General features: G+C 47.5%; 1 protein-coding gene across 3 annotated transcripts; it reads right to left on the reverse strand.

The window, feature by feature from the left end:
- Positions 1-3,183: 3,183 nt before the first annotated feature.
- On the reverse strand, positions 3,184-19,313 carry CEP63 (centrosomal protein 63). Of its 3 annotated transcripts, none has more exons than XM_010221011.2 (14): positions 19,230-19,313; positions 17,562-17,739; positions 16,697-16,792; positions 14,818-14,943; positions 13,835-13,948; positions 11,461-11,694; positions 11,052-11,197; positions 10,380-10,508; positions 9,641-9,755; positions 8,465-8,662; positions 7,874-7,960; positions 6,012-6,217; positions 5,446-5,743; positions 3,184-3,399 (listed from the first exon to the last, which is right to left on the reverse strand). In XM_010221011.2, exons 1-14 carry the CDS (start codon positions 19,271-19,273, stop codon positions 3,241-3,243), a joined length of 2,130 nt encoding a protein of 709 aa, XP_010219313.2. In that variant the 5' UTR covers positions 19,274-19,313; the 3' UTR covers positions 3,184-3,240. The 3 variants fall into 3 exon arrangements, with proteins under 3 accessions (XP_010219313.2, XP_088386387.1, XP_088386388.1); XM_088530261.1 differs by having other exon boundaries at positions 11,461-11,697; XM_088530262.1 differs by lacking the exon at positions 11,461-11,694.
- Positions 19,314-20,128: the final 815 nt, after the last annotated feature.

Below are 20,128 nucleotides of genomic sequence, written 5' to 3' on the forward strand. Positions count from 1 at the left end.
TCTGACAGCGAGCCCAGACCTCCACGGTGCCATCGTCACCGGCCCCGTTCTGGCGGCAGCCACGGCAAAGCCTCTCTGCGCCAGAATGCGAGACCAGAATGACGCATCCCGCAGGAGCAGGGAGCACCTGGCAGGGCCTTGGGAGCGACCCTGCTCCCCATGCGGATTCCTGTGACCACACACCCCTGGACGTGCCCACGTCCTCAACACAGAGCGTGACCCCAGGCATGAGCCCACAGCTGGCAGAGCCCACGGGCGCTTCCCCCTTGGAAGCGCTGCGCAGATTCCCAGATCTTTGTTTCCAACAGAAAGCAAACATCTGGCTCAGCCCTGCAAGAGTGTCAGAAATCCTTTGGTGTTATTGAAAGGATGAGTTCAAAGACACAAAAAAACCCTCTCCAGCTTCATTAATTATAGAACTGCCAGGACCAGGCGATTATTCCGAGGGATGCCTGACACTGCAAAGGCAGAGGAGAAACCCTGCAGCCCCAGATAAAAGCACCTCAGAAGCGCGTGCGTGCCGTGACATCCCCCTCGGGGATAAACAAGCCTCTCTCCTCCCCCTCATGGCAAACGCGCGTTCCCCACGGGAGCCCAAGGCCAGCAGAGCAGCTCGGGCGCCGCCGCTGCCTGCACGCGGCTGCTCCTCCCCTGCCCAGGCGGCTCTCCCGGTGCACCCCGGAGCTCCGCGGCTCCCACCACCGCGAGCGGCCGCGACGGAGCGCGCGGATCCGCAGCCACCGCCCTCGCGCGATGAGGGTGACCCGACCCTCTCCATCCCTGGCAAGTGTCCCTCAGCCTCCGCCTAAAAGACCTTCTGCAATTGCTTCCATGGGGGCGCAGGTTGCTGGAGAGGCAGATGTGGTCTCCAGCCCATTTCTACTTGCTAGGAACCCTGTAACCTTCCAGCCCTCTTCCTGGGAATACATAAGCAGGCAACGCTAGGACAGCTTAAAAAAATCAGCCTTTGGCCACGTGTGCGCCCCAGGAGCGCTGTCCCCCCATCTCCACGCCCGAGACAAGGCCGTTCTGCCTCCTGCATGCAGGACTTACCACAGAGACTGCAGCCTCCTGGTTCCAGCCCGGTACCCGCTCAGCCCCAGTTTACCTTCTGCTCCGCCTTTTCTGCAAAGCAGTGACTGCCCAAGGCAAGAGCCCGCGTTTCCAGCTCTTCCTGAGGGACCGCAGCTGCCCCCTCCGCCATGCCTGAAAGGCAGCTGTGTAACACGCTCACCCACAGGGAAATGTGTGTGTTTTTAGAAAGAAAAACCTTAGTTCACCATTTAAAATGTATGTGTATTCCTGGCCCTTCACCTAAATATTCTACCTGACCTTTAAGAAAATGGAAGAGGCTGCATCAGAGCAAGAGAGACAGAACATTGCCACGGGGAGGACAGGAAGAGACCATCACTGCAATCTGGACACACAGCTCCCCTGCTGCAAATTTTACTCTTCAGTTGCTTTAGATCCAATTCCTACTTTCTTCCCCGAATGGAGCTGTTTATTACCTGTATTAGAGTTCAACAAATACTGTAGGATTACGGCAGCTAATTGAACAAATGGATCATCTCGTTTCACGCCTCGCTTCTGACAAGATGAACTGTCAAATATCGCTAAAAAGAGGGATTAGGGAAGCAAACCTTACTAATGAGTCAAAGTGTCATTTAAATGTCTGAAAACAGGGCATGATGCAACTCTCAGTAACTTCTAAGTCTTCAAGAAATGTAAAACAGCTCTCACACATTCTAAAGGTATCATTAAAAAAAAACATATTGCTGTCACAGCTGAGGAACACAAGCGCACTCAGTGAATCTACAGATTCACATGGGAAGGGGAAACAGCAGTTTGTTCTATTTTGCCACTGAACCTTGTCAAAAGGCCTCAGGGCAAACAGGTCCGTACTTGAGCACAGGAGATTTCAGGTGTATGTTCCAAAAAGACACTTACTGGTGGGCAGCTCTGCGCAGAAGCCGCGGCCAATGCTGAGTGCCTGCAAGATCCACCCCCGTGTTTTACGGCTCCAGGAGGCAGCATTCCTGGGCAAAGTGCAGCCGTGCGCGCGGTGTGACACGGATTGCAGACAGGCATCGCCACCTCTGCTCCATGAAGCAGCCCAACCTAATGGTTGCTTTTTTTTTTACGCCTATCTTGCTTTCGAAGTCCTGCTTCTCATCAGCATGAAGCTGCTCTAGGGCAAGGGGAAGGTGAGGGAAAAGAACAGGAAAATTAAACTCAGGACAAGGAATGTCTCTATGCCTCATTTTGCCTGCATGGAGGTTGCAAGGTAGAGCCATGGGAAGAGCTGCAGAATCCCACTTGGAGAAAGGCAAATCCATTGGAAATGGGTTCAGTTCACTCATTACCGACTTATTTTTGTTAAGAGAAGGCTGCATATATCCCCAAACAGGTCACAGAACGTATGCTCAGGCAGCAGTTCACCCCACGGCACGATGCCTGAGACACTAGATCCGTATCAGGCCGATACCGGCTTAGGCAGCAGCTGCAATTACAGCTGGCGTGGGGGCGCATCGCGCGCGTGCGGTTCCCCACCCGCTCCCTTTCATTTTCAGTTCCACCTACTCCTCTTTTCCAAGAGCTGTGACCACAGAACGCAGCCATTCATCCCTCCGGAATTCACTGTACTTCATGCAACAGGAAAGCGAGATGAAGAAGCTAGAGAGTGTGAAAACAGTAAATGGCAGAAGTTGTGAGATGAACCAGGAAATACTATGAAATTCTACTACAGGAACAAATGAACTGGGGAAAATACAGCTGGCCAAAGGAAGAGGAATCACGTACGTCTTCCTCTCAAGAGTACAGCTACTCTTGGAGGGTTGGAAAAAGAGCCAATGGTGAGAAGGCAGCACAGGCCGCAAGAGATGTCCCTCTGTAGGAAAGAACAAAGGGTTCCTTTCTCATTTTGTTTTATTTCAATGCTTTTACATGTATAAAATATACCTTAAATACTTTACATTAAAATGTACACAGAGTGCACACAGGCCCCTCTCCGGAGCCTCCCAACCCGCTCCAAGGCGCAGGGGCAGCTCTGTAGAGCAGACGTGAGCGGGGAGCTCCCGCCACCCGCCCGGCCCCGCTCCACGGGGCAGGGCAGCCCTCCCACTCAAGCTCCAAGGGCAGCTGGTTCATGGGCACCTTCCCCTTCGCACTTTTAAGTCATTTAAGTAAAAAAAAAAAAAAAAAAAAAGTTTGAATTCAATGACTATGGGAAAAAAACCACCGTTACTCCTGGTGTCCAAACTGTTTCACTGTCTTTTCGCTCTCTCGCTTTAGTTCCTCAATGTGGGTGTCCAGGCGTTTCAGGATGTGCTGGGATCTCAGCTCCTCCTCTTCCAGGTATCTTGCAGCTATTGATCCAACTGAAGTTGTAGGCAGGGGGCACTAAAGAGAAGTAGATATTAATAGGGCTGATGAGCAGAGAAAACTCCAGCAAGAAGCTTCAAAACACATCCTGCCATTAGAACATCAAGGAAAAGACAGCAGATTTAACTGTAACTAGAGAGACCATAAGCCATTACACACCAAAATACTCAAGGAGCAATGAAAGCATCAACAACACAGAACTTTTAGGTTCATAATCTACTACATTCATAGGGGTTAGCTGAAACCACTAACATTTTCAAAGGGCAACAATAATGGCATGCTGACTCTGGAAGGTAAATCCTGCCAGCACCAGACAACGTTTTCAAAAGCACCTAGACTGGAAGATATCAAGGAAAACCATCCTTAAAAGTCGTGCTCCAGAGTCGCACTCAGGATTACACCAGGCAGCTACTTTGCAGAATGGCAGACAACAACGAGAAGATAGTAAGGCTGCCTGGCTGTCTCCAGAAAATGGTATAGAAGTCTATAAAGTTCTATGCAGAAGTGGATATCTGGTATTCTCGCATTCCAAGTTTCACAGCCAAGTACAGCAGGGATGAGCGAAACTGGCAAGTACACATGCTAGCCAGGGGATGCTGTGTCATTTCTGTCCTACATGCACAGACCAGGCACTCGACCAGCCCTCTCGGTAGCCTCCTACAAACCCAGAAAACCTCCCCTGCCTTCCCAAAACTGCGGAGGGTAAAACCAAACCATTGCCCCCTATGCAAGTCTTCCGCCTCAGCGAAAGGAGGGAAAGCCCTGCCAAGCTGGACTAGCACCGAGGAGCTCTCGGCTTTCTTGTAAATGCTTCCTCTCTTGAAATAACAGGTTTATGCCACACTCGCATGTGTGAAGTACAAGCTGAACTCCCATCACAGCCCACTGAACGCCACTCCAATCCCGCTCGTAATGATCGATAAATTACCCTAGAATCTTCCCCGTGCAGACAAAAGCTATTCCTGCCACTCGCCTCTTCTGAACACCCACAGGTTCTGAACTTACAAGAACAATATCACAATTAAATCTAATTTAGGAGCAGAAGAAGAGGAGCTTCCTGCACAGGCGCTGGCAGGTGAATTACGAAGTTACTGAGGAGCTGCTTTCTCATACAGAAAACTTGCCTCAGCATCTTGGCAAGGGAACCAAACTGGTTGTTTTCCAACTCTGGAGATTCATGGCTTTCTGGATTTCTACCAAGTCACAGGAACAAAGGGAACTGGAAACAAGGCTGGGGAAAAGGAGCAATTCTCCCCCATCCCCTTATTACCCTGCCTGTCCTCAGAAAGCTCATTTCTACCACTCAGACCATACAGAAGACAAAGCAACACCTTCTTTTCTATTAAATATCAAGTCCTTGAGCTTCTTGGGCCTTGAAGCAGAACTGTTAAAACCATCTGAAGAGCTTCCATTGGTCCCTTCTAACCTCAAACATTCTGTGATAACACATACAGGCTCCTAAAATTCATTTTCTGGACACATCCCAAATGACTTTAGCCTTGAAAGGATAAACATCTACTTTTGGTAATAAATCTCATCAAGATCTGCTAACCTGCCAAGCCTCTGCTTATCAGCTTTGGAGGCTTCTCTGGGCTCCCCACAAAATGAAAAACAGCTCTTTTCCCCAGAAACTGTACGTTCAAATAGTCAGCACTCTACACCATTTTGCTATCTAAGCCTGTGCTGCAGACTCAACCCAAATGCCCAAGCAGCATTTTGAAGTGACAGAACCAGATCGCAGCAGACCTGGAGATACAGTTGCAGTATGGAGAGAAATATGACAGCCCGAAGCATCTAAGGCTGCACCTCTGGACTTCGCTTAGCAGTTACACCAAACAGAAAGGCTTTACCCTCAGAGTTTTGAAGAAGAATCACATGATTCCCGCCATTCAAGGTTTAACCACCCACGAGTGGCTTTTCTCCCTGGTTTGGGTTCCAGCTGTAGGCACACACGTCACAGCACCAGACCGCAATTTCAAAAACCTGGTTCTTTTTGCCAGATGAGAACTTAACTGACCCATCAGCCACTGAGGAGCATCCATGAGTTTCCCTACCAGCACTTACCAAAGGCACGGATTCTCTCTGAAGACTTAGCACAGATTGCCTAGACGCTTCATCAGTGAAACCCGCGTTTCCGTCCAGCACAAGGAGCAAAGAATCTCCTCCCAGCAGGGCATCAGAAGGAGGAGATTCCACACCGTCCCTGCGGCTCATCTGGGCAGGGGGCTCCCCGCTCTCGGAGGTCGCAGGGAAAGGCTGGGTTTGCTGTCTCTGTGACTGCCCCGGATGATGCTGGACACTCCTGTCAGGTCCATGACGCAGTTTCTCTGTTTGCTCCTCGTGCTGTGCTTCCCGAGGTGTCCTGGAAGGCAGGTTTGGAAGCACAACTGCTTGACAGTTTGACACTTGGCAGCTGAACTTCAGCAAGACCTTGCACAGAGAGAACAATTAACACAGCTCACTGCTAGCCCCAGCAACCCAAACCAGCTCTCTAGGTTCTCCCATAAGCACTGGGTGCTGGGGACAGATGCTCGACACATGGCACGTGGCATGGGAAACCCACACAGCTACCTGTCCTCTCCTGTCTTCCCTAAGGAGGAGGCAGGACTCCTGGGTCACCCAACACTCACCTGCACTGGACAGCCCTGGTCTCGGGCTCTTCACTCTGTATCTGCTGAGCAGTGACCTGAGGTTCATCCGGGCAGACCTGAGCTGAGGGCTGCAGTTTTGCTCTAGCCTCTGCTAGATCCTTCTGCAATTGCAGGTTCTCAGATTTTAATTTACTCAGTTCAGCAGCATAGCCTTCTCTGAGAGCTCTCAGGGTGACTTCTTTTCCCTGAAAGAGAGAGAGCAAAGGGCTAAAGTCAAAACTTCTGTTTTATGAGACACCATAGGGAAATTCAGAGCAGAGTTGGTAAGTGATTTCTTAAAGTGTATCCTATATTAACTGGCAATTTTGTCAAGGCTTTTCTAAGAGCAAATCAATTATACATGTCTTACTATGTCTATACCCATACAGGCTGTGTTAATTTGCCTAGAAAGTCTCCTTATTAGATGTTTTTAAAAACACTCAGAAAAATACAGACCAAGAATAACTCAGATGTCCCTGTCTCTGGCACTGGGATAATGAGATGGAATAGATGACCTCAAATTCTGCTCCAGGATTTTCTCATATCACTAGGGGGAAGCCTCACAGCCAAAGCTGGGAATACTCAGGTGGCATCCAAACAAAAGGTGCAAGTGTGAACAACTCTTCAGACACACGTGTTCGCTGGAGTGCCCCAAAGCCACACGTTCCACCAGATACCTCCCAGGGATGCAGAGAAGCACTTGCTCCAGTGGCTTAGCTGCTCATGGGATGTAACCACCCTCAGTGAGAAACCACCTTTCACCTGATCTAGCAACAAAGCTGCTTGCTAGAATACTTCCAGATGCCCTTACCCAAACTGGGAAAGGCCCGGAGTAATAACTACCAAAGGCTGCACATTCATCTCCCCAGTTGGGATGAGCCATAACCCTTCGGAAATATCCTGTCATAGCAAACAGAACTGACACAGGAAACGGTGGGTCCTCTACATTCAGGGTAAAGATTTTTTGAGACAAACTTGCCCTAAAATTACTCACGTGAACAACATACACCACTGCCCCATTACTGATGATGAAGAGAATGGCTGTCCGGCTTCACAGCCCCAGCTGCTCTCAGAAGAGCACGCGTTCACGGTCGGACCCACATGATGAAAAAAATCCATCTGCAACTTGGAATCACCAGTCCCAAGCCTTTCCAGAACTTCATGAGCTATTTTAGACATTCCGCAATTTCACAAGTCTGCCTCAAGCAACTTTCACTGGTAGAAATGTGATTTTTTTCCCTCTCTTTTTGGAAACTGTGAGCAACTTGCTTCTCTTCTCCCCATCTCTTCTCCTTACCAGGCCAGGTAGGTACAATTTTCCACTGTTTCTACTCTTGTGACTTCCCACTCACTTTTTTTTTTTTTTTGCACATTCTGTTATATCCAAATGCTTAATTCATGCTCATCCCAGCTGTATGTAAGGACTTTTTAAATGTGCATTTGAAAAACCTAGCCAGAATCTGCAGCACGAACTGTTCCACATCCTACCAAGGCAGCCTCACAGGGGCCTTGGGGCTGTGTGTGGGGAGGAATTGTTCTTGTTTTAAGCAGTTTGCTCGGTTTCCATCTCATTATCAAACTTTTTTAAGCCAGGCAGTGACTTACAAGACTTCAAGCAGGAGGCAATGATCTTTAGGTCACCTCAATCTCAAATGGGCCCTCCAGAAAGTTTTGCTTTTCCTCCCGCTCACTGGCCACAGACCTCCACACAGCAGCTCCCCGAAAACTTGGCACATTTCACTACCACTCCAAACTCAGTATTTTTGAGCCTTATTTTCCTTACAAACCGGCCTTTTTACCTAGCGTTAAGAGGTCTAGAGAAGGGTGCTAGCCCCTTCCCATCTCTATGCCCTCATCCATACCTCCACCATCCCGAACTCCATTTTCTCCAGCATCTCCGAGAGGTGACGGTTTTCGAGCCTCAGGGTTTCCAGCTGAACCAGAATTACCTGAAGAAACAGAGGCAAAGAGAAGCTCAAAAAAAAAAAAAAAAAAAAAAAAAAAAAGGCAAAACAACCCCCCCAAACAGCCACAAACACAACACACCCTGCCCACCCACTACAACCATTTTCCACCCTCTGTTCAAGCTTCAAGCCTAACTACACCTTACAGACAAGTTTGGGGCTGTTATTCCTGCAAGCCTATAGAGAGACCATAGAAGTAACTGTGCAAAGTCATTTGCTTTCAGCTTTCAAAGATGCCATCATCTGACCTAGTTATCACAAGCTGTGTCAAAGAAACCTGCAAGACTGCCAAACAGTTACAGGTTTGGGAAGAAGAGGCGAGACAGCCGTAACAAACATCTTAAATAGGAGGATTTCACTAGGAGGCTCTTTAAAGTCTTTGTTCTAAGACTGAAGACAGAGGGAAACCATTAGCATAGCTAAAAGGCACGATGTTTTGCAAGCCCTCAGACTCTTAAAGAGGCAGTGCAAGTCTCCTGCATTTTTTACCCTGTGCTCCACTGCCTTCCTCTCTGCTCTTTCGATCTCTGTTCTCAGCCGGTGCTCCAGGTCCGACGTGGAGCCGCTTTTTGATGCAATCGCGATGTCCCGCTGGTGCAGCTCCTGTGTTAACTTGGAGATTTCCTTTTTCATGCCTTCCAGTTCACTGCTGTGAGTTTGCTCAGTTTGACAGAGTTGCTCTTTCAGCTGGGGAAAGATACACACACAGCACCCAAGAGACTTTAAAAGATGCTTCAGCAAGCAAGCAATCGCACTGGACATGGTCCCGCGAAATCCAAGCACTGGAAAACAAAAAGCTCTATGTAACAATCCTCCTGTGCACGCTTGTCCTTCCTGATTGATAACCACCTCATCCCGTCCCTTTTCCACACCATAAACTGCCGTTGGATGCAGGATGCAAGTTACACACTGTGGAGAACTTGAGACAACACGTAATGGATCAAACCACGTTCCCTTTAGTCCGCATTCTGTCTCATCTGTCAGCAACAGAAAACTGAGGCAAGATGTAAACACTGGGCAAGCGCAGTGCTACTTCCACTACATCCCCTTGCAATTTGCCCCTCTGCCTTCCTGAGCCAGAGATGGTATCTTTAAATAGCCCTGAGTGGACTTCTCTTCCATAAAATTTACCCAACCTTTTGAACCAATATTAACTTGCAGCATTCAAAGTTACCCATGGCAAATTTCCACAGATTAGCTATGCACACAGTAAAAATGTACCTCTGTTTTCATAACTTCATTTGATGATAACTAATCTCTGTATCACACAAGGGAATAATCATTCCCTATTTACCTTCACGACACAAATGATTTCTCTTTCTGAATATTCAGTTATCTCTTCCCCAGTGTGTTAAGTCCTACACTATCCAGCTATTCCTGGTGCACGTACAACTCCAACTTTTGGGTCATCTTTTTCCGTACCCTCCCTTGTGTTCCTTTTCAGATGAACAGGCAGCATTCTGGCAGGCACTCCACACACTTACTCAGCATTGTAACAGACCAACATACAGAAAATACCTTCCACTCCTTTAGCCAGAAGCACCAACCACCCAAACCCATTTTTTGCTAAGGATTTAAAGTATTTCGAAAAACTGAACCAAGGGATCTCTGCCTCACTGACTCCACGGGTGCCTTTCCCACTCTCCAGGAACAAAGACGCGTTACCTTTTTAATCTCTGCCTTTGAGTCACTATGATGCTCTTCCATCGACTGCAGCTCTTTGATATTCTCAGCCAGCTCTTCACTCAGCTGCACACACCTCGCATTTGAAGACACCAGGCTGGATGCCAAACACAGAGCTAGAGATTAGAATTCCTCAAGAAGAGAATATGGTCAGAAGAAACTTTGATCATCCAAGCAGGTTCCAGGGTCTGTCATAACAGAAATTGGACTCTTACATAGAAGTTCCTTACTGATTCTTTGGGTTCATGCACCAAAATCATCTTCAAAAAGCAGAATCAGATCTAGCAGATATCGTTGTTTCTTGCTCCTTCACCATTGTTTTGTTTTGTTAATAAAATTAACAAACTCCTTGGCAAATATTAATCAGGACCACAAACTCAGCAAAAAGAATTTCTAATAATTCTCATTTCAAGAGGAAGGCCTAGACCTGGTGTCTATAAGCTAACAGAGACTCCTTAATCTATTAAGGATGAAGGTGCTAAGAGCCTAAGTAAGCAAAAATAAAATAAAACCACCCACAGTACACAATGAAAAGCAACCAATTAGCAAAAGTCTCACTATTAAACTTCAAAATGAAAAGCATTTCATTTCTTTAGGCCTTTGATATTTAAAATAAGCTTACAGAAATCAGTGGGCCTGGTGAACTTGCATAACGTAATACATAATAAACTGTATTCATCAAGTTTCACTGTGCATCCCCGGGAAGTAAACAGTCAGCTACCTGTTCTCCAGCTGAGTCACCTCTGACTGTAAGTGCTGCTCCTTCTTCTGGGCAACATCCAGCTGCAGCAGGACATGCTCCAGCCCCGGAGAAGATGCTTGTCTCTCCTGCAAGTGCTCTTCTAAGGCCCTGTGCAGAGACACAGGCTTCAATCTCAACACAAAACACCTCACTCATACACAGAAGATAACTGTTTTCTCATAATTCTCTGGAAATTCCTGAAGTCTGAGACTAGATGACACCTGTGCACACTCTGAACACACAGACATGTCAGCTCAGGGACAGCTCCCTGTTGGAACTCAGGCTGACGCAGGGCTACAGTCTGTCTTCGTGTTGGCCTCTCTGAAACAGAGGGTTTCGCTGCCATTATCAGACACCCAGTAACCACGTGAAAGAAGTGTCGTGGCTGCTGGCCAAGGCACACCTGCACTCCTGGCACGGTCACCAGAACGCTCTAGCGTCCGCACGTTGCCACTGCACAACGGGAAGGCTGGGACAACCCTGCCACCCGCATGACTACGTCACCAACGCCCTGACCTGACATCACCAAACTGCCGAGAATTCTCCCTGGCATCACTAGGTACACACTCAAGCCCGGAAAAGCCTCCGCCACTTGACTGAAGATGCCTGGGTGACACGAGAGGGGAAGCACTGGGGCGGCACGAGTGCTACCTGATGACAAGCTCTTTTGTGCGAAGAGTTTCACTGAGCCGGGCCAGCTCGCTCTGCAACTGCTCCTGATGCAGCTTGGAGCTATCAATGAAATCCTCTTGGGACTGCAAGGTGGCTCTCAGCTCCATCTTCTCATCCTGTAACACCTGCACAGGGAGGAGAGGCAATGAGTGCTGCAAGGCGGGAAAAAATCCGTTTACTCTAACGAGATGAGAAGTTGATCACATTTCTAAGAAGCATTTGGAAATGCTGCGGAGCACCACACAGGTACCACAGAGTCAGCTTTGAGGGCATCCTGCAACTTTACAAAGGCTCTAGAGAGAGACAGGAGTTCTGGGATGACAACCCTTCCTGCTGCTTCTCAGAGGCCCTGCTTTACATTCAGGTCCCTAACAATTCCTCCACTGACCTCTAACATTTTCTTGGATTGCCTTAATTCTTCTTGAACTCTCTGCTGATCTTCCAGAATCATCCGATTGTTTTCAGTGAGATCGTCCACTCTCATGTTAAGTCTCTCCACCTCCAGCTCATTGGCACAGATGGCATCATTGGCCCTCTCCAGCTTGCTGGTTAAGTGCTGGATTTCCGATCGGCTTGCCAGTTCCACCGACTCCAGCATCTGCTTCCGACTGGCAAGCTGAGTCTGCTAACAGCAATTGGTTGGGATTAAGGCTAAACTACACAAAGCACAGCGCATCAAAACCGCGTGGATTTTACACCGATTTCTTTGTTCTGCAAATCCCGCTCAGAACAAGCAGATCTATCTTTCAGGGATCCAGGGGAAGATTGTTTCAGGGTTCTGAGACGAGTAAAGCTTTCCCAAATTGATAGAATTAAAAAAAAATAGTAAAATGGAGGGGTCCCTCTAGCTCCAAAAGGGTTCAAGCAGGATTTGGGAAAAGAGGGCCTCACTGAAATAGCTCAAGTTGCCAAGGTATGAACTGGAAACAGAGCTGCTTGGTTTTTTGGGTTTTTTTGACCATTAACCCAAGACTGGAGAGACAACAGCAAGTTAGAAGGTTTGCACTCATCGTATACAGGCTGGAGATAATCCAACCATTAATTCCACACAGGACAGCGAGCAGTTCTTAGGGCACAAGGGGAGAGGGAGGGCATCTAACAAATTGGAAGCCGAACTGAGTGCAGCAGTCAACTATGCTTTGCTTTATGCAGCAAATATCTGCTTCTAATAGCCTGCTGCCTTTCAATACTTTATCCTTTTAATGGAAGATTTTTTTTAAAAAAAGAGTAATACTTATAAGGAACGTGTGACTAGCAAACAATATAGCACTATTATTTATAGGCACAATGCTTTATTTCATAGCATTTCTCTCCGCTTTACTACCTGATAAAGTTTCACAAGCCAGCTCTCAAAGCTTTCTAAGAAAATTTACTTTGTACCTACTCTTTTTGTGTAGCTGCCTGTGTTTTTTTAAAGGCTGAAACAAAATATTTGAGTACTCCTTTGTTATCAATTGCTAAGAGTAGCAATTCCTGTCAGCCTCAGAATCAGCACTCGCTTATTTATCGCTCAGCATATAATGCCTCCTAACAGAGAAAACTATAGGAACTGCATGTTTGGAAGACTATGGTATAATTTTGATTACAGCCTTTTCATTATCTGAATAGTTGAGTCAGAAGATGTAATCAGGCAGGGCAAGAATTTAAAATATAAGGGTTTTTTTCAGCCTAAGAAACTGGACTACCTGAATATTTGTTTCTGCACTAAGACAACATCCACGCTATCTTAATGCACCCCAGGATCAGACATCTCAACTTGACCTTGTGCCAAAAGGCATTATGAATCAAGCAGATAAAAAGCATGGAAACATGCGAGAGAGATTTAGTTCCTGCATGCTTGGCTTTACAGAGAAATTGAGGATTCAGACAGGCTGCTCAGGGCGACCATGCACCAGCCCGCCTGCGCTGCCTGGGAAAAGTCTCCTCGACTCCTGTTCTTCTGCTCCACAGCGAGGAGAGAGTCTCCGCGTGAGCGGGCGCCGCAGCCAGCGCTCCAAGGACACATCTGTTCCCAGACAATTGAGCTATCAGTGACACAAAGACAGCAAAGCAGCAAGACCTTCTGTTCAAAGGCTCCCTCTGCATTTGCGGATTTACTCGCGTCAGCCGCTTGCGCAGCCCCTGTCAGAGGCTGCTTCAATCCTGTCATCACCAGCCTCCTCCTCGCAGGAGCCCTGACTCGAGAGCAACCCGGGAGCCTATTAAGTGTGAAGGCCCCAGCAAGAGCTTCTCATCAGCGGCTGCTGTGATGGTGTCAGTGGGGCTACACGGCTGTGCTCTTGGTCAATTCACTCGGCTCTGCCAACTCACTGAACCCCAAGCTGTGCAGGAACAGCAAGAGAGGGGGAAAAATGTGGTGGGGGGCTCAAAATTGCTGTTGCTTTGGTGCTTTGTGGATATCTGTTGGGAGGGAAAAGCATTTTCCAGCACCATCGCCTGAGCTGAAGCTCAAAGCCGTATTTAGCTGCCACCAGGTACAACGTGGCACGAGGTAGCAGCTATGTTGGAGGGTCAGGATCACTGCTGTGGCCTGTGGCTCTTGCACCAAGCTCCATGCCACGGCTGCCTGCACCAGTGGGACAAGTTAACAGGGGCAGCGGGAGGGCAGAGCCGGGGACGTTCGGCCAACCTCTGTGACAGACTCTGGATCTTCTCAGCGTTTATGAGCAGAGCTTACTCCGCCACTTCAGTAGCAACCTAAGCTGGATTCAAGCCCCAGAGATTTCACGTCTCTCCACCTTCCCCACCAACGAAACAAGTACCTGAATGAGGTCAGACTGCTCGGCCAGGGCCTTCCGCTGCGCCTCCAGGGATGCCACCTGCTGCTGGTAGAGCAGGCGCTGCTTCTCCCAGGCAAGGGATTTCTGACGGAATTCCTGCAAAGACAGCAGGGGTGGCTGGGAGCACCCGCCCAGGAGGGCAACCCCCTTCCAGGTGGCACCCGTGTTTGCCTCCTCCCGCTGCCGTAACCGCACGCGTCCCCGCATGGCGGGGACATCCTTAGCCAGGCATTGGATGCAGCAGCTCAGCAGCACCAAGCCCCTCTTGCACGGCGTTGCCTCGGGTTCTCCTCCCCCCGGGTTAACACCTCAGTGTCAGTTATGGCTGTTTACAACCATTCGGTGCCAGCAGACTCCCGGCCGGCTTCCTCAGGCTGCTGTCAGCCGTTTAGCAGCTCAGCCTGGCTCCAGCTTCTGCACGGGCTGTTATGGAAATCACTAAGATGGCAAGCATGAAACACAGAATTTTAATGCTGATCTTTGATCCAGGAATTGGACTCTACATCAGTCAGATGTGTTTGTTAGCCCCTACTAAAGGGTAGCGCTGAAGAAAATTGGGTGCAGTTGAGCTCAGCATGGCAGGAAGATTAAAAGATGAGATGGAGTTGAAAAGGAGTTGGATATGTGGTTTCCTCCCCCTCAGAGCAGTGAGATGACAACCTCTTCACACTGCAATTCATTTTGTTCACATAATTAATTATTCTTCCAGCGCCTTCTTCCTTTTATTTAGTCTGAGATCAAGAACAGCAGCATGAATTCTCCTGTGCACTTACAGGCCCCAATGCAAAAACCAGTCTCTATTACACAAGCTGCTGAGAAAATCTAACCTTGAATAGCCAAAGATTTTTTTTGTTTTTAAATGAGGATTCAGTGCCCTCTTGCTGGCTGAGCATTCAGAGTCCTCACTGAAGGCCAAGCAGTTAATACCACGGACCCTGATCAGTGCTTGCTTTCTAACAACATACCTCCAGCTTCCTGGTGAGCCGGCTCATTTCTAACTGTTCCTCCTCTTCTCTCCTGGCACCTTGTTCTCTAGCTTCTTTCAGCTGTTTCTTCTGCAGCTTCTCGTAGCTTCTCCTCAGCCTGGCCAGCTGCAAGGAAGGCAGTGAATAAGACTACACTGTTTGAGTCTGGTGCTGCAAGAATTAAATAGCAGCTTGAAGAAAGGCACACAGAATGGCTCAATGCAAACAATTCCTTCAAATCAAGGCCACGTGCTTTGCAAGTGAAGACTTCTATTTATATAAACTATTATATCCAACATAAAGACAAAATATGCCAAGTTGGACAAACAAGGAGCAAAATGCCACTCTCAGCCATGACATCAGCAGCTACAACTAAACCTCTGCCTTATCAGTATTAAGGCAGACTAAGCAATTGCCAAGAGGGAGGCTTGGGCAGTGGCTGCTGCAGCCAAGGGTGGCACTGCGCTCTCTGCAGACGCCTCCCAGCCATGGCAGGGCCCGCCAGAGAAGGCAGATTTGAGCACTGCCATTACACGTAATAGCCACACTCTCATCTGTCATTTCCTGCTCAGATAAACCACACAGTGACTGCAGGATGCCAACAGGAATTTGAGGAATCAGCATTCCCATTTTATTGATGAAGAAAGCTACGTGCACAGACGAGGAGGATGACTGTGAAAGAGAAGATAACATCTGAGTGAAGGGCCCCACGCACTGGTCACAAAAGCTGACTTCTCTTCCTTAAAGCTGCTCCAGAGCCCTGAGGCAGCAAAGCACTTGGGATGTTCAAGGGGAACGCAGAGGTACGGGCTCACGATTAATATATGACATGTTTTAAACCACCCAGGAAGACTGCAGGTACTGATTTATCCTTGTAACAGCCGAGCTGGGAATTGTACGTGCAATTTACTGGTAACGGTGGTAAACTGAAGCAGGAAGAACCTGCCCACAAAGAGTGCTAAGAACAAGAGATCAAGGGAAATGGGAAACTAACGTCCTCTACATTGATAAAATACCAACATTTTTGGCCCCAAGACATACGTTTTAATTAAATAATAAGCCAAATATTAAATAATAATTCCACTAGAGAAATCTGGGCAGACCTGCCAATGCATCTCAACTTTGCTTTACAGCTAACCCGTTATTCTGGCAGGAACACTTAATGAATGAGGACAGTTAATCATCCTGAGCAGTAAGGTATTTTAAACGAGGACAGATGCCTTCTGCTGTCAAAGCTGAAACTACAAAATTAGTTTAACTTATGCCTTACAGCAAGCAGGAACCAAGCCAGCCCCTCCAGAGAAAGCAGGTCCATGCTCTACTGTTTAACTCCCTGCTCCTGAGAAGCAAGTGGAAACTGGGCAGAGTTAGGGCCCGGGCCTTAATCCCTAGGCCCGGAAGGAATAAACAGGGGCAAAAAGCAGGGCCAGATTGCATATCCATCTCATGTTTTCCTCACATGATCAAGGCCAGCCTCACCATCACTCTTTTTTAATTCTCTGCAATGCTGAGGGAACAAACTGCTGCTTCCTGTACCCATGGCAACTTCAGCATAAGCACTTTGGTGCATAGGGTGGGAGAACGCAGGAGATTTTGGCCGTACATTTGTGCAGATGCAAACTGCAACAATACATTTACTACAGCTTTGCACTCCAGCAGCTGCCTGTTCATCACCAAGGTCCTCCAGCACAAGAGAAACACGGCTACTGAAGCAAAAACCATTATTTTGTCTGCACTCAACTCACCCTTGTAGGAGCATAAAGAATAAAAGAATGGATTAAAAGAATGGAAAGGTTGAAAACCACGGCAGTGACATAAAATACTTCACCTATCAGATCACCTGGAAATGAAAAAACAAATTCATTTTTCTGAAACTCACCTCTTCTTGAAATTTCTTCAGCTGCTGTTCATATTCTCTAACCATGTCCTGTTTGGCTTTTTCCGAGTCTTCTAACTGCTGACGTAGCGTGCCGACCTAAATAGAGCCATTGAAAGGCAAAGAAATAAAACGAGAGCTTTGGCTTTGAACCAGTCACCTCCTGGCTTTCGTTTTGGGTATTTTGATGTGGCATTTCCATCACATTGTTCCTAGATACACACTGTGATTACAAACTATCTACTGACACACAAGACCCACAGCGTTATCTCAATGCTCCCAGGTGAGGCAGAGCGCTCTAGGTAACACCTGGAGCTGAAGGACAAATGGGGGCTTTGAAACTCATGGGGGAGGACTTGACTTACATTGATTCAAATGCTCTTTTGACTCATTTTCATCTGCTTTTCATCCTTCTCCTGCCCACAGGAGAGCCACCTTCCTAACTGCAGGCCCAAAAGATTGCAAAATCCAATAAACAATACACAACAGACTTACAAGAAATAACCACAAAAAAGACCCTATGAATAAACCAAAAGCATGAATATACTCTTGTAGTGATTTTAACCATACTTTACAGGGTTTTTGTTGTTGTTGTTGTTGTTGTTGTTGTTTTTTTTACATAAATGTTTCTGATGGTAAGAAATATTTCAAAAAATGCCTAGAGGAAACACAAATGATAAGTTCTTGTTGCCCTTAACACAGCTATATGCAAAATTTAACACCGTATTTTGACTTTAAACAACAAAAAACAACCCATTCTGATGAAACAACAACCTCTGTGCAAAGTCAACACCAGTCCTTATACTGAATTATAACACGTAAAACCCAAGGGACCCTGCTGACCAGGCACCAGGGAATTGAGGAGTACCTCCTTGTATTTCTCTTCCAAAGCAGCCCTGGCAGAGGCAAGCTCCTGCTCCCGAACATCCAAGCAAGCCTCCAAGGCCTGCGTCTGTCCTTCCCACTCGGATTTCTTGTGAGCCACCATAATGTCGATCTGCTTCATCAGCTCCTGCAGCTCGGCCTCGCACGAAGTCAGGAACCCACTGCGGGGAGGGAAAGAATTTCCTGAAGACCCAAAGCAGGAGCCACCTGACACACTGTCTAAATCCTAGCCAGAACTAACGAGCTACACACTTTACATACAGAGATTTTTTTCCTTTTAATCATAGAGGCATAACAAGCACCTACATACACTTATCCCTTTGTCTTCGTACTATGCATTATCTAAGTAAAAGGAACAGATTTTATCCATATTTTCTAATCATCTTAATTGCTCTCCAGGCAGAGACATTTTATACCAACTTTCAGTCACCAGAGAATTCTTGCAGCCAAGCGATCAGCTCCTGAAAATAGAAGTTTATCACAAATGCAAACAAAATCCTAAGTGGAGGGGGCTGGATGACAGGATGCTAATGAAGAATAAAGCATTCACCAGGGCCAGCGCGCTCCCTCGTGACCGCAGGATTTCTCATTTGGTGCAGCAATTATTGAAGCCAATTCAGCTAACTCCTCTCAAACTTCACAAGCTGCTAAGCCCGGGCCAATATTAAGGCTTGCAAGATACAGCCCCAGAGGGCAGCGAACTCGATGACGATCTTTACCCCTTTAATTTGCCTGTCAAATGGGAAGCACTCAGAAGAAATGGAAATCAATAGGTTAAGGGATCGAAATGTCTCTGTTCTCCCAGGGCATGTGCATGCTTCACAACTTGACAGTTGGTTTAATAGGGAAAGAAATAGTTCTGAAAGGAGCCCAAATAATTCGTACTTGAAGTTCGCCCTGCCCTGCGAGTTAACCGAAAATTAGCAGTTATTATGCAGAGCAAGAACATTCCTTTCTCGGCAACTGCTAAAATAAAGTTCAGCCTAAGCTTGATTTCTGCTACCAGCTATTTGCAGAGGAAATACATGGGATCAGTTAAACTTGGCTCAATTTCTCAAAGACAACTATGAAACAGCCTCAAAGACGGTTGCTTCATGCTTGTTTTACATGTAAAGCCATGTTTTTCTCTCCCATTATTGACAGCGCAGTCTTTTGGGGATCTAAAAATCTAGATTTTTTCACCCATGACAAAGAAAGAAGGATTCATCTGAGATGAACAGTGCTCTACAGCACCAGCATGCTCAAGAAATAATCAGATGTTTCCAATAAAAACAGGCAGCAACGGCACGTCTCATTAACCTAACAGGGCTCTTACAAAGATACTTACTCACTTTTAATTACTACTGCTCCTGGTGTTAGAAGGTAAGAAGGGTTTTAAAAACAAAAGGAGGTAGAGTTTTTATGGAAGATGACACATAAAAATAGTAACAAGGCCACAGGATCAGACAGCAAGGATTACCAGGAAGCCAGCTCACCCAGTGACTTTGTTTCCATTTTAGCTGAAGGCCACTGCACTAAGCAGACAAACAGCAAAGACCTCATTTGAGCAATGCAACTTTTGCCCAGCTGGTATTAGAGGATTTGGTTTTAAATAAAAGGGGAATTAGTGTGAATTAGCCTGAAGGACTGGAGTACAGTGTTGCACACATACCTCCCCTGGCTGTGTCTTTGCATTCCCTCCAGCAAAGCCTCCATCACCAAATCCCAGGGGCGTTAGCAGCTAGAAAGTAAACAGAAAACAGAGGTCACCTAAGGCAACGCAGCAGCAAGTTTATTCCTGCAGCCAATCGCTGAACGTACAACAGAAGGCATCAGAAAGTAAGTTTACAAAATTGTATGATACCTGTGCACAAAATGCTGGTGCACAGATACGGGTGAGAACAGCGGCCACCTTCCCGAATTACAAGTCACACACCTGCTGAATAAAGGTAAATGGATTTTCCTGCGAACACACGTGCTCAGGCCTCCAGCTCCATCAGCGCTGATGATCCAACAGCGTTACCTGCTGAGCAGAAAGGGTGCAGCAAAAGGAACCTGCGCTTCAGCGAGCTGCTCTGCTCAACGCACGGGGACTTCTGGGTGTCCTGAAGAACCCCAGGCCCAAGAGCCATCTCCAGCGGGGGTACTTGTTTTAGAGAAAACTTAAACACCTTGCAAGCAAACAGCAGTGAAAAAACCCTACCCATGAATTTGGTTTCTACTACAAACCAGCTCAAATAGCACACAAAGCTCATGACTGCTTTCGGGACCCGGTGCTGCTTAATACATATATTTTTTCAATATAGCACTGCCTTCTCAAAGATGCCTCTGGCCTCTAAAGCTACGAAACAAACCCGCATGGGTCCAGAGCAGCAGTACGCGCCCGTGACGCCACGAGCTCTGCCAAGAGGCGGCTCCTCGGCGCTTGCGGCGGCAAACGGGGCTCTTTGGCACTGAAACAGCGCTTCGGGGGCGCGGGAGCGGGCGCGACGCGAGGGGCGCGGCGGCAGCGGGGGCCGGTAGCGGCGGTTGGTGCCGGTGGCGGCGGTTGGTGCCGGCCCTACCTCGGCG

Source organism: Tinamus guttatus, unplaced genomic scaffold (genome assembly GCF_059628265.1).
Source record: "Tinamus guttatus ecotype Peru unplaced genomic scaffold, ASM5962826v1 Tinamus_guttatus_pri_ptg000364l, whole genome shotgun sequence".
Taxonomy (NCBI): domain Eukaryota; kingdom Metazoa; phylum Chordata; class Aves; order Tinamiformes; family Tinamidae; genus Tinamus; species Tinamus guttatus.

Bases quoted from the DNA above. Each gene is read 5' to 3' on its own strand.
- CEP63 (XM_088530261.1), bottom strand. From the start codon at position 19,273: ATGGAGGCTTTGCTGGAGGGAATGCAAAGACACAGCCAGGGGAG. The intron at 16,793-17,561 runs GTACTCCTCAAT...GGCTCTATTTAG, and splicing joins TGGAAGAGAAATACAAGGAG to GTCGGCACGCTACGTCAGCA. The intron at 11,198-11,460 runs GTCAGTGGAGGA...CTCCCTGTGCAG, and splicing joins AATCCAAGAAAATGTTAGAG to GTGTTACAGGATGAGAAGAT.